The 14,519-nt window shown below is 38.3% G+C and overlaps 1 protein-coding gene across 6 annotated transcripts in view; it reads left to right on the plus strand.

Annotated features, from left to right (window-relative positions):
* Positions 1–14,519, plus strand: part of ARMC3 (armadillo repeat containing 3) — a 92,854-nt gene that overhangs the window by 16,649 nt on the left and 61,686 nt on the right. For 5 of the 6 annotated variants that reach the window (XM_032349608.1, XM_032349610.1, XM_032349613.1 and 2 more), the window contains exons 4-6: positions 6,185–6,310; positions 11,336–11,404; positions 11,647–11,822. In XM_032349608.1, the coding sequence (XP_032205499.1) occupies positions 6,185–6,310; positions 11,336–11,404; positions 11,647–11,822 (371 nt within the window). The remainder of the gene's footprint in view (positions 1–6,184; positions 6,311–11,335; positions 11,405–11,646; positions 11,823–14,519) is intronic. The other variant, XM_032349609.1, reaches the window with a different exon arrangement.

Raw genomic sequence — 14,519 nt, forward strand, 5'->3', positions numbered from 1 at the left:
ATTACTGTAAGTCTGGTGTTCTATACTAGCAGTATTTTCTGACTGTGTTTTTAAGATAAATTACCTCCTGGCCATCATGCACCAAGAGGTCAAATTTACTTTCCTGATTGAAATAACTAAGAAAATGAGAATCTATGAAATAACAGTTGGCAAAACACTGAATATTAGGCAATGAATGACAGACCATTGAGAGAGAGGAAATGAAAGAAATAAACTTTGATTACCTCAGCTTATTGATTTCAGAGAATTTCCAGGACCACATCACAGGAAGGGGTATCCTGTACAGAGCCTTGTAGACTCTGAGAAGACAGATCTAAGAGTTCAGGGAGACAAAGGCAGCAAGAGTTTTCAGTAACAGAGAGGAAAGAGAACTCGGGAGAGTGGCAAAGGGTCTGATTCAAGTGCTCAGCTGAGTACTGATAAGGAGATATGTATGTGGGAACTACTTGAAGTCATACAAAGCACTTAACAGGATCAGATTTAACAGCACCTGGTGCTCACACAAGGTCACAAGTTGTGCCTATTTCCATCAGCCAGACTAGAAAACTTCAAGATTCATGGAGAATTATATAGAATACACCAAAGGGTCTTGCCTCAAGAGTTAGAAATTATTAGCCCTAGATCGAGCTTTGCTCTAGTACCACCTAATAAATATTTTAAAAAACAAGACCTAAAGTGATCAAATTATTTCCAGATAATTATGTCCCAAAACAAATTTGAAGAATACAATAATTACCATTTACCAAATGGGTAAAATCTACAGTGTCTGGCATCCAATAAAAAATTAGCAGGCATGAAAAGAAACAGGAAAATATAACCCATAATGAGGATAAGTCATCAGTAAATAAAAACTGACACAATGTATGTGTAAGTGTAAAGAAGAGAAGAAGGACCGAAAAAACGTTAGAAGAAATAATGGCTCTGAATTCCCCCAACATGACAAAAACTCCAAGCTTCTGGATCCAAGAAGATCATACAAAACCAAGCACAATGAATATGAAGAAAAGTACACCAAGGTACAACAAAATCAAATTGCTTGAAAAGAATGATAAAGAGAAAATCTTAAAAAGCCACCAGGAGAGAAGCACATTACATTCAGAGGAACAAAAATAAGGATGACAGTAGATTTATCATCACAAATGATGCAAGCAAGAAGTCAGTGGAGCAGTATCTTTAAAATACTGAAAGAAAAATAAACTTTATTCCTAGAATTTTATTCCCAGCAAAAATATCTTTCAAAAAACACAAGTGAGATAATGTCTCAGACATTCAAAAGCTGAAGTAGTTTATTGCAAGCAGACCCACACTACTAATTGTAGTAAAGTAGGTCCTTCAGGAAGAAGGAAAATTGACACTAGATGGAAATGTGGATCTGCACAAAATAATAAAGATAGAACACTAGAAATGGTAACACACAAAGGTTTCTCTCATTATTTAGATCACTTAAAATAGGTTATTTTAAACAAAAAGAGTAACCATTTCCTGTGCAGAAACACTTGTAAAAATAAGATAAATGACAACAACAGAACCAAGGTAGAAAGGGGAAAAATGGAAGTATACTACTGTAAGTTTCTTGCACTATATGTGAAGTGGTCTATCACGACTGGAAAGTAGACTGTGATAAGGATGTTTACTACAGAATTTAATACAACCACTAAAACAACAAAGAATAATATTAAATAAGCCAACAAAGGAAATGAAATGGAATCATCAAAATAATATTCAATTCATACAAAGAAGGCAAAGATGAAAAAAGGAAAACAAAGAATAATGAGATGCACAAAAAAACAAAAAACAAGATGGTAGACTTAAACCTAATGATATCAACTATCAAACTAAATGTAAATAGTCTGAGTAGTCAATTAACAGGGAGATAGTGCTATAGTCTATAAAAAGCAAGACCAAACTACATGCTACATCCAAGAAATGCACTTAGAATGTAATGACACAAATAACTTGAAAGTAAAAGGATAAAAAAAGATATCCTATATCAATACTCATTAAAAGAAAGCTGGAGTGACTATATTAATATCAGAATAATAAAAGAGCAGTATCAGATTTAAAAAATTATTTTATAATAATAAAAGAGTCAATTAATCAAAAAGCTATGAAAAATAAAATAAGATGAAAACAGAGAGGGAGGCAAACCATAAGTGATTCATAACTGTAAGAAACAAACTTAGGATTGTTGGAGGGGAATTGGGTGGGGGAATGGGATAGTTGGGTGATGGGCATTGAGGAGGACACTTGATGTAGCGAGAACTGGGTATTATATGAAACTAATGAATCATGAATTCTACCCCTGAAACTAATATTGCAGTTTGTGTTAACTACATTGAATTTAAATAAAAGAAAAAAAAAAGAAGCTATGAGAAAACCTAAACAATTATTAATGTCAGGCCTTCAAAATACATGAAGTTAGAGATGTAGGGAGAAATAAACATCCACAATTACTGCTGAGGACTTTAATAACCTTCTATTAATAAATGAAAGAACAAATGGATAGCAATTCTATAAGGATATAAAAGATTTGAATAGCAATATAAATGAATTTATCCTAATTGATATTTCTCCAAGCAGAATAACATTCTTTTCAATGCATACAGGACATTTATCAAAATAGGTGATATTCTGAGCCATAATACAAGCCTTAATAAGTTTATTTTTTGTCTTAATAAATGTAAAAGAATTACAATCATATAAAATATGTGTCATACCACAATAGAATTAAATTGAGAATCACTTAACACAAAGGACTCTGGATAATCATTAAATAGTTAGAAAGTAAATTACACACTTCTAAATAATCTGTCAGTGAAAGAATGCAAAAGGAAAATCCAAACTGAAGATGAAAACATAACATATAAAAATAAAAATTTGTGGGATGCTACTAAAAGGGTATCTGGGTTAGCCAAAAGTTTCTTAGATATGACCCTAAAAACATAATCCGTAAGAGGACAATTGATTGGATTTTATCAAATTGACCCGAAACACACACATCACCAGAAAAGATACACAGATGGCAAATAAGCACATGAAAAGACATCAAATGTTATCAGGACATTGCAAATTAAAGCAATAATGAAATATCACTATACTCTGATTAGAATGGCTAGAATTCTAAAAACTGACAACATAAAATGCTGGTGAAGATGTGGAAACAACAGGGACTCTCGTTCATTGCTGGTGAGAGTCCAAAATAGTACAGGCACTTCGGAAGATGATTTGGTAGTTTCTTAGAAAGCCGAACATGATCTTATACATTTCTCAAAACCTATAGAATTGTAAAACACATACAGTGAACTGTAATATATATTATCAACTCTACTTAATAGTTACATATCAATATTGGTTTATCAATTGTAACAAATGTATCACACTAATGCATGATTTTAATAATAAGAGAAATGGGGGAGGAAAGGGAGATGGAGTATATGAGAACTCTGTATTTTTTGTTCATTTTTTAGAAAGATTTATTTGAGAGAGAGAAAGAGAGAGAACATGAGCAGAGAGGAGGGGGAAGGGCAGAGGGAAAGACCCCGGAGCCCAACACAGTACTCCATCCCAGAACCCTGAGATCGTGACCTGAGCTGAAATTCAGAGTCAGCAGCTTAATCGACTGAGCCATCCAGGTGCCCGTGTTCATTTTTTAATAAATTTGAAACTGCTCAGAAAAGTCTAGTAATTTTTAAAAATATGTGCTATAGACTAGAAGAAATTTTTTATTAATCATATATCTAAAGAACTCTCAAAATTGAATAATAAGGGGCCCCTGGGTGGCTCAGGTGATGAGCGTCTGCCTTCAGCTCAGGTCATGATCCCAGGATCCTGGGATCCAGCCCTGCATAGGGCTCCCTGCTCAGCAGGGAGCCTGCTTCTCCCTCTCCCTCTGCCTGCCACTCTGCCTACTTGTGCTCTATCTTTTTGTCAAATAAATGAATAAAATATTTTTTTAAAAAAACCTCAATAATAAAACAAACCAAATTTAAAAATACATATGAGCAAGAGATTTGAACAAACACTTCACCAAAGAAATATATGGATGGCAAAAAGTTACCTTATGCTCACCATCATCAGTTGTGAGGGAAATGCAAATTAAAACCATGATGAGATAATACCTCACACCCTCTAATGACTATCATCAGAAATATGGACAGATGTGTTGGCTAGGATGGGGAAAAATTGGAACTTTCACATTCACTTTGGAACAGTTTGTCAGTTTCTCGAAAAACTAATGCACATCAACCTATATGGTCCAGCCAAATCATGGTATATCCATGTGGAATAGTAAATAACAATAAATAGGGTGAACTATGATACATGCTACAACATGAATTAATCTCAAAATAATTAGACTGAGTGAGCAAAACCAGGCAATAATGAATTCATCCTGCATGATTATATAAAAGTTCAGGGAAAGGCAAAATAATGTATAGTAACAGGAGGAAGAGATATCACAGTGTCAAAAGGGCACTTTTGGGGTGTTAGATATGTTCTTCATGGTAGCGTTGGGTTTCATTGGTGTAAAACACATGTCAAAACTTATCAAGTGGTTCTCTTTAAATATGCAGTCTATTATATGTCCATGATCTCATTAAAGCTTTAACAAAGAATAAAAATAGATGTAAAAGATGACATAGGTTGTTAATTTTGCAAATCCTCTTTTTCTGATCATAAAATTGTAATATATAGCATTATTTTAAAAATTTTTAAAAATATGTTTTAATGAAATAATTCAAGTTATATAATAAAAGTCTCAGAATGAAAATTTAAAGAAGCCATTAACTTTTATAACAATCTGATATATAATACATGTTTTTATTTAAGCATAAGTATCTTAGAATTTATCTTAAATTAAGATCATTTAACAAAATGTTTTCATCTAAGAAATTAAGTTTTAAATTTCCATAAAATACAAATATTGGAAGATTTGAAAAAAGTTTGTAAGAGTCAACGATGCATATTTCAACATGTTCTTACCAGGTGACAGATTTGACCATATAGATACAGGGCAGTTCCATGAGCTCTAAGAACATATAGTCCATGTCTTACGAGAATGTGGACCTACAACTTAAAATATAAAATAGTCTAATTTTATGAGAAAACTAAGGCAAGGAAAGTTGAAATGACTCTCAAATTAATTTTGAAAGTGAAATCTCTATTTTCATTGCCTGTGAAATTGAAAAGCTGAAATTAATCAGGAGGTAAACATTATTCCTGACTTTGTACAATGCTATCTCACTCATATAGATACAGACAGACAACTTCTACAGTTAAGCAAGACTCTGGCCTTACCTGGCCTTCTGGTTCTGGGGCTTCTTGCCACAGCTAAGGAGTCCCCGGTGACCCTGGCTGCTCCCCTCTACATGCACACCTCCATGCTAGCTGCGGGTACATCTTGCCTGACAAAGTAGCTATAACCCCGTTGGGTGAAAAATGAACCCCCAGAAATCAGCCATGACCCCACTTTAACTCAAAGTGGGGACTGTGTATGTTAAGGAAGTCTTGTGATTAATGATGCTAATCCATGACTGGTACTATGCTAGGCACTGAGGGATATGAGAGAGTAGAATAGGAAGGGAGTCTGTCCTCAGGGAAATTAAGTTAGAGTGGAACAGGCAGACAAAGCAAGGAGATCGCCAAGTGGTATGAAGAAGGCAGACTAAAGAAGGATAAGAAAGGCTTGGATGGGGACTCCTGGGTGGCTCAGTTGGTTAAGCAGCTGCCTTTGGCTCAGGTCATGATCCCAGCATCCTGGGATCGAGTCCCACATCGGGCTCCTTGCTCAGCAGGGAGCCTGCTTCTCCCTCTGCCTCTGCCTGTCACTCTACCTGCCTGTGCTCACTCTCTCTGTCAAGTAAATAAATAAAATCTTTAAAAAAAAAAAAAAGAAAGAAAGGCTTGGATGTAGTGATAACATTAGATAGGGGGGTCAGGGGAGACACCTCAGAGCAGGTGCAGTGTGGGCTGACAAGAGGAAACCAGCTTTGTCACCGTCAGGAGGAAGGAGAGCAGCTCGCGTCTAGGCTACCTGTGCTCCAAAGTTTATTCCGAGCAAAATATATATGGAAGCAAAGAGGAATATGGGAGGCAAATGGCAAATAAGAAATTAAAATGACATGAGGAAGAGTTTTGATGAGACTGATGATGTCCATGCATGATTTTATTTTACCCATGACATCAGGTGAAGAAAATAAAGCTACCCTCCTTGAACTTGGAGCCGTGGAGCCCTTAACCAAACTGCTCACCCATGAAGACAAAATTGTAAGAAGAAATGCTACTATGATATTTGGAATCCTGGCTTCTAACAGTAAGTGTTAACTTAAAAAAAAAAAAAAACTAATAATCTCATATAATGCGTTCTCTTTTTTAAATTTAATTTTAAGGGATTTGTTTGAATTTTATTTGAACTGACTTTAATGTTAACAAAAAGTTATGTACATATAGAAATTTTATTTTTTTATTTTAGAGACAGAGTGCTAGCTGGTGTGGCGGGGAGTGGGGAGGGACAGAGGGAGAAGGAAAGAGAGGCAGAGAAGGAGGTTCCCTGCTGAGTGCAGAGCCAGATGCAGGGCTTGATCTCAGGATCCTGAGATCATGACCTGAGCCAAGACCAAGAGTCAGAGGCCAACCAACTGAACCACTTAGGCGCCCCAAGAGATGTTTTTAAAATATAAAAATATGTACAAATATATCCATGCAAAATTTGTCAAAGGTGGTGATGTATGTTCCAGTCTAACAAGTTGAAGGCAATCATTGTCTCTTAAAATTAAAATGGCTTTTTTTCTTGAGTTAGCCTAATGCAATTTGTCTGCCTATATGAAGCTACACTTCATATGTATGTCACAGTGAAAGTAGCCCAGGATAAAGAGGTTTGACGCATTGGGTTTTTTGAAACTATTAAATATATTTTGCCAAAAATAATTTTAGATGTGTATTTATTTCTTAAATCAGACTCATTACTTGCTTGAATATTTTCATATATTTAATATGGTGGAATAATAGCATTAGTCAAAACATGCTATTCTGTCTGTTAGAATATCAGTTTGACCAAAACCATAGCAATAAAGGCAGCCCCTGACTAATGAACAGGATGTATTTTCCACTTGAAAGTCATTTTCATGTTATAATGATAGGTTTTTTGAGTTAGCCAGTGAAAGTCTTCTAACTTTATAATAAAAAATGACATTCTTGGTAGAGACTGAATTCTAACATGAAACTCAGGCAGCTAGGAATAAACATGTCTCTCTGTCTCTCATGGCATCTGGCTAAAATTACCATATTTTCCCTCTCACCAGTCTCAGTGAAAACACAGTTTCCACCTTCAGCTTCCGGCCCCCCCACCTCACTTTCCTGAACGTGTGAGACAGGGCGGGGGCAGGGAATGGGGGCGCTCCTTATTTCATGGTGTCCGGCAGGGACTGTCGCATTAGTCAGAGACAGGAAGATGGGAAGAAAAGGGCAAGGAGCGTTTTCTGTGGCATCTGTGCCATTTCCGCCTCAGCTGCAGAGCCGGCATGGACAGCCCCTGCAGTGGTGGAGGGCAGGTGGGGCTCCGTCGGGGCTGTTACTGAAAGGGATTTGGGCAGCACATGCATGAGTTCTAAAGGTGGCTGTTGGGTAAGGCACGGGCTCTGCAGATGGCTGTGGGAGAAGGATGTTCCACCAGCCCAGATTATGGTAACAGTAGTCAAACCTTACGCAGCATTTCCAGTGTGCCAGGCGCTGCTCTACGTGCTATTTGCATATTGTCATTTAACGAGGTCGGTGCTATGATCGTTCCCTTTACATATAAGGCACCTGAGGCACAGGGCAGTTAAACGAGGTAGCAGTCATTTATATTGTGGAGCCCTCATAAATTTTAATCTCAGGGGCTGCCTGTATACTTATTCTGCCATGTTGTATGAGCCTCATTGAATGTACTTAAAACCAAAAAATGGAAGACTAAAAATTTTCTTATGTTTTATTCTGTTTACACACCACAGAATATGAGATCCAGTGGTGCTTTGTAACACGTCTTTTGCAATTCCTGCAAGTCCTCATCTTAAAAATAGGAATGGGCTCTGGAGGGGTTAAGTTCCTGGCTCAGTCATGCAGGTGCTTAGTAGAAGAGGTGAGATCAGAGCTAGAATTAGAACGTACTCTCTGGCTCATAGTATAGTGGGCTTTCTGTTCCTCGATCTTCTCTGATCCTTAACATTAGTGCACTTGCTAAGTCAGGTTCTCCTTCTAAGTGATTTTGTGGGGGGAGAATGCGGTTTGTTTGGAATGGAGAGTTATAATTGCCTGTGTATACTTATATATTCTAATTTAATGTCTAGGTTTCTGTGACTTCTTTCCTGTTTACTTTTGTTCTTAATTTCTATTACTCATTTTAATTTGATATTTCCATCTTCCAATATGTGAGGAGTTTTAACCTGTGAAGCCCTCCAAATGGCAAAATTTTCCTGGGCAGGATCTATATAGTGGATTCCATGAGTTTCTAAAGGAGCCTGTGACCCCACAATATTGTGAATGACTGTTGTGTCTGAGTGCTAAATGCGGTGGTACTCGGACCTCTCGGGTCCTCCTCTGATGGCTGCTGGCTGGGCGGCCACCAGTGCTGGGCGAGTTCAGTCTGCAACCACGAAGCCTAGCAATGGAAAGAGCTTTGCTGTATTTGCGATTTGAGTCTTACATATGATGAGTGAACTTCCAAGAGCTTTCTTTTGATTTTATGAATTGGGTGGAAAAAAAATCAAACCATTATGGGAATGAACTCATTTTCTATTTGAATACATGGTGTCCTCAACCGCTTGTGGAGTTTCTTTTCTGTTACTACACCTAGTACATTAATGGCTGTTGATTCACTCTGCATACATGTCCAGGTTGACATGGAATAAAATATGAGCTGCAGTCACGTGCTCTAAATCAAAAGGCATATTTCCAGATGAATATGTAAATAAATGTACCTCTGTGGCTCCATGGTCAAGCTGTCTTAGGGCTGTTTTAAAATAACTAATTTTACTTTAGCAATTTTTATCTTTACATGGCTTTTATGTACTCAATTGTATCACTACATTCATATGGATGAACCAACAGAATGTTCCAACAACAGATGCCAGGTCTTAAAAGGATTGCCATGAGAGCAAACAAATCTTACTTTTTCTTCCTTGTCTTTTTTTCTGAAGTGATTGAGTTACCTGCCCATGCCAAGCCTGGGTCCTTCAAGATAGGCACTTAAATTACTTTGCTAAACCTTTTTATCAAATGGAGCCGCTGTCTCCTTTTACCTGCCAGTCTGTATTTCGTTTGATGAGACCATCTAACAGAGACTCTTTTAATGGAGTCAGCTAAAGAGAGAGTTCATTGCAATCCTCAAAGCTCAGACTTTACATTGCTTTTGGCAGTCTGAATAGCTTGCCTTCTTAAGAAATGGTTGATGTAAAAGAATATATAAGGCCAAAAGTAAATTTAGACGGTCAGTATTATGTAACCAAAACTTGTAAATAAGAATGCAATGAAAACAGATCCATGAAGGTACTCCAGGACGTGAAGGTGCTGACAGTTCTGGAACAACCTAAAATTGTAGGTGTCACACTGTTTAGCAAGAGTGGATTTATGTGGGCCAACCACAAGTCAGCTGCCATTATAGGGGGGTCTGTTGAGAGAGAAGGGGACAGAGGGCAATATTGTTTTTAAAGTGATGAAAACAGCAGCTTCGCCCTTATTTTTATTTTACTGATTTAACCTCAAGAAAAGAAATATTGGAGGGGGCAATTTAGTGTCAAAAAGCAGAATAACCAATTGATCAGCCATGCTTCCGATTTGTAAGACTGGTCAGTGAATCCAAATCATCCACGGAGCCAAGAGAAAATGGTTTAGTGGATAGATCTACCAGATCTATCAGATTTGGCTAAATTTATATTGAGAAGGGAATTTCACAGCAGAGAGAATCCTCTGATGAGAACTTTGGACTTGTTAGGGCAGACCAAGGGGTGATGGTACATACGGAGGCGTCAAGCTGGCCTCTCCCTGCAGCAGCAGGTCCTTCCTGCAGAGAAGCAAGAGGAACAGAGAGCACACAGAGCCTGAACGTCCCCAACATGTTATTTTGTATACCAAATGGGGAATGAGCTTGAAAATGTAAAGGCCAGAAATATTTAGTGTTAAGTATGCAAAAATAGACTGGTATGGCCTTCTCATTTTGAAAAATAGAGACTGCACTCTTCACAGTGAGACGAGAATAGAAGCAGCTCTTCCGGAGGGCATGCACCTGTATAGCTCGCCAAAACACCTGGAAGGATCTGAGTATTATGCCTTAACTGAGTTAATTCCCTGTCAAGGTAATACCTTTGTTTTTTGAATGAGTGTCGACTGAAAAATAATGCCCTTCACTTTGGGGCACTATGCTTTTCAGACACTCTACTATTCTTTTGTACTTCAAGCTTGGGTTGACATACCTATAGCTAGCTGTAAATTTGCTGGCCCTCTGTAGCCATTTTGAACAGAAACAGAGAAAGCAGAAGTTTCGGTGGGTAGAGAAACAGCCACATCCTGGAATCCTGCAGGAAAAGGCGTCCAGTGGAGGTCAAGTATGCCCAGTGGTTAATGAGGAAAAAGTCATCCAGAGACCATCTGCCTTAGATGCTGCCGAGCGAAATTTTCCAGAAGTTTGCTGATGCTAATTTTGGCTTACAAGCAAAGATAATTGACCAAGAAGAGAAACTACAAAAACGAATTAGTACCTATGCCTTATTTCTCAGAAAATTGGGGCTAAAGATGGCAGGAGATGAGCGGCGGCATACCTGCATGGACTTAATTAGGCTCACATAAATAATACAAAAGTGAACTTAAAAAATCGGTGTACTTATCTTTAATCAGTTTTGGCATCTCTGATAAGGAAATGGAATACAAACAAGATATATTCATTGAAAAGGCTGAGGATAATTCTCTTGTGCATTCTGTATAAGTTTTATTAAAATATAAAATTTAAGAATGCACTTCCCAACAAAGCAACACAACAAAGAATTTCTACTATATAATAAACAAATGTAGGGCACAGTTACTCAAATGTACTGATTATGTTCCAGGAACATTTTGTATTTTTTTTGGTGTTTTGGAAGAAAGTATATTTCAGTGATCAAGGAGCAGAAGCCAGAGTCTGTCTCGGGTCAGGTAGCCCTGGACAGGCCACCTGGTCCCACCACTCACTCGCTGTCCGACTTTTGAGCCTCAATGTCTTTATCTGTAAAATTAGGTAATGATAAAGCCTTCTTCATAAGGGTCTATTTCAACAACATCACCATTATTAGTAGTAGTAATAAACATTAATATTCTGTGTCTCCTTTTGTAGATGACGTTAAAAAACTGTTAAGGGAATTAGATGTCATGAGTTCCGTCATTGCTCAACTTGCTCCAGAAGGTAACTTTCCATCGTGCATCTATCTGTTCCAAAAGCGGGGCTGGTTTGTTTTTCACATTGGGCTAAACTATTCATTGAAAATAGTTTACATAGTATCAGCTGTGAATTGTCATTAAAATCTCTCAAACCAAGATGGACTCCAACCAAGTAAGATTTGCAAAGCTTTGGTTTTCAAAACGTATTTTAACATAATGCTTGAGTAAGCCTTTTGCATACTTGTGTTGTTTATCTCTGATGCACAGAAGAAGTGGTTATCCATGAGTTTGCCAGTCTTTGCCTGGCAAACATGTCTGCAGAGTATACCAGCAAAGTACAGATATTTGAGCATGGTGGGTTAGAGCCACTCATCAGACTGCTGGCCAGTCCAGACCCTGATGTGAAGAAGAACTCTATTGAGTGCATTTACAACTTGGTCCAGGTGAGGGTAATTTCTAAAAGTGTGCTTTGACCTAAGCTACTTCTAGAATTTATTTCAAGATTGCTCTGCTATTTAGGGTCTTTTATGGTTCCATACAAATTTTAGGATTATTTGGTCTAGCTCTGTGAAAAATGCTGTTGGTATTCTGATAAGGATTGTATTAAATGCGTAGATTGCTTTGGGTAGTACAGACTTTGTTCTTCCGTTCGATGAGTATGGGATGTCTTCCCATTTCTTTATGTCCTCTTCAATTTCTTTCCATGTTTTATAGTTTTCAGAGTTCGGATTTATGAAAGGACACTTTAGGAGTGTATTTAAATTTTGAAAGAATAGAATGGCTTGCAAATTAAGACAGGACTATACTAGACAAAGGTATTTCTTCTGAAACAGGATATCTAATATATTGAATTAAGTTTGACACAGGCAGTCATTTGTTGACCTAATCTTGGTGATTTAAGCACATTGGGTGCAATATATGCCTTATTCAGTGTACCAACATTTTGGATTAGGCTTATTTATTGGTGAAAATCCAGTAAGTTGAGTACATGGAACAGAACTCATTGGTCACAATTGTAAGATGCTATGTCACTGAACAGTTTTCCTTTGTTATGGAAAGAAACAGCCTCCCTTGGCCTTTTCCACCTGTGCTGTTCTATGTCCCTACCCTTAGCTGCAGCCCCACAAGGCACACACACTCACACCCACAACAGGTCCCCTTCCTGACACTTTGGACACCTTTCTCTGCTTCTTTCCCTGCTCAGGTTCCTGAACAATTCCCATACACACTTGATAATCTTTAGAACAACTGAAGATACAAAAACACCATCTTAAGTAGCCAGGAGTGGAGTATAAAAAGAAGAGATAGTGAAGTGAAAATGAGGCCTCCATTTCATGGAAAGGGGATGAGCTCACGCCCAAAGACAGCAAAGCAGACCTACATTCCTGGCCTTAGAAGTCATTGCCACAGGGCTGGGCACTCACTGGCTTTCCCCTTGTTCTTCCTGAGGGAGACCTGCTGAAGGAAGCTCGGCTGTTGACCTTCTCTCATCCACAGGCCTAAATAATCCTGTCAATGTGTTAGTGTCTTTTATCTCAAGACTCCTCATAGCTTTGATTTCCCTGTATTTTTTTTTTTTATTTCCAGCATAACAGTATTCATTATTTTTGCACCACACCCCGTGCTCCATGCAATCCGTGCCCTCTATAATACCCACCACCTGGTACCCCAACCTCCCACCCCCCGTCCCTTCAAAACCCTCAGATTGTTTTTCAGAGTCCATAGTCTCTCATGGTTCACCTCCCCTTCCAATTTCCCCCAACTCCCTTCTCCACTCTAAGTCCCCATGTCCTCCATGCTATTTGTTATGCTCCACAAATAAGTGAAACCATATGATAATTGACTCTCTCTGCTTGACTTATTTCACTCAGCATAATCTCTTCCAGTCCCATCCATGTTGCTACAAAAGTTGGGTATTCATCCTTTCTGATGGAGGCATAATACTCTATCCCCAGGGGTACAGGTCTGTGAATCACCAGGTTTACACACTTCACAGCACTCACCAAAGCACATACCCTCCCCAATGTCCATAATCCCACCCCCTTCTCCCAAACCCCCTCCCCCCAGCAACCCTCAGTTTGTTTTGTGAGATTAAAAGTCACTTAGCAAACTCAACACCCAAAGAACAAATAATCCAATCAAGAAATGGGCAGAGGACATGAACAGACATTTCTGCAAAGAAGACATCCAGATGGCCAACAAACACATGAAAAAGTGCTCCATATCACTCGGCATCAGGGAAATACAAATCAAAACCACAATGAGATATCACCTCACACCAGTCAGAATGGCTAAAATCAACAAGTCAGGAAATGACAGATGCTGGCGAGGATGCGGAGAAAGGGGAACCCTCCTACACTGTTGGTGGGAATGCAAGCTGGTGCAGCCACTCTGGAAAACAGCATGGAGGTTCCTCAAAATGTTGAAAATAGAACTGCCCTATGACCCAGCAATTGCACTATTGGGTATTTACCCTAAGGATACAAACGTAGTGATCCGAAGGGGCACATGCACCCGAATGTTTATAGCAGCAATGTCCACAATAGCCAAACTATGGAAAGAACCTAGATGTCCATCAACAGATGAATGGATCAAGAAGATGTGGTATATATACACAATGGAATACTATGCAGCCATCAAAAGAAATGAAATCTTGCCATTTGCGACAACATGGATGGAACTAGAGCGTATCATGCTTAGCGAAATAAGTCAAGCAGAGAAAGACAACTATCATATGATCTCCCTGATATGAGGAAGTGTTGATGCAACATGGGGGCTTAAGTGGGTAGGAGAAGAATAAATGAAACAAGATGGGATTGGGAGGGAGACAAACCATAAGTGTATTTTTTCTTTTAATCAAACACAAATGAAAAGCTTACTTTCACTATTCCTTAGAACAGAAATATACTAGTTAATAACAGTATATTAATTTCCTTGGTTTACAACTACATCACTGCAATCTCTCCTCCTCCTTTTAAGGACACACTCTTAGGAGGACACCGTGAAGTACCTACCCTACTCCACTATGATCTTATTTTAACTAATGACATCTGCACTGACCCTGTTTCCAAATAAGGCCACATTCTGAGAGTTAGGACTTCCAGCTTATAGCTTGGGAGGGACATAATTTAACCTATAAC

This window comes from Mustela erminea, chromosome 6, assembly GCF_009829155.1.
Source record: "Mustela erminea isolate mMusErm1 chromosome 6, mMusErm1.Pri, whole genome shotgun sequence".
In the NCBI taxonomy this organism is placed as follows: domain Eukaryota; kingdom Metazoa; phylum Chordata; class Mammalia; order Carnivora; family Mustelidae; genus Mustela; species Mustela erminea.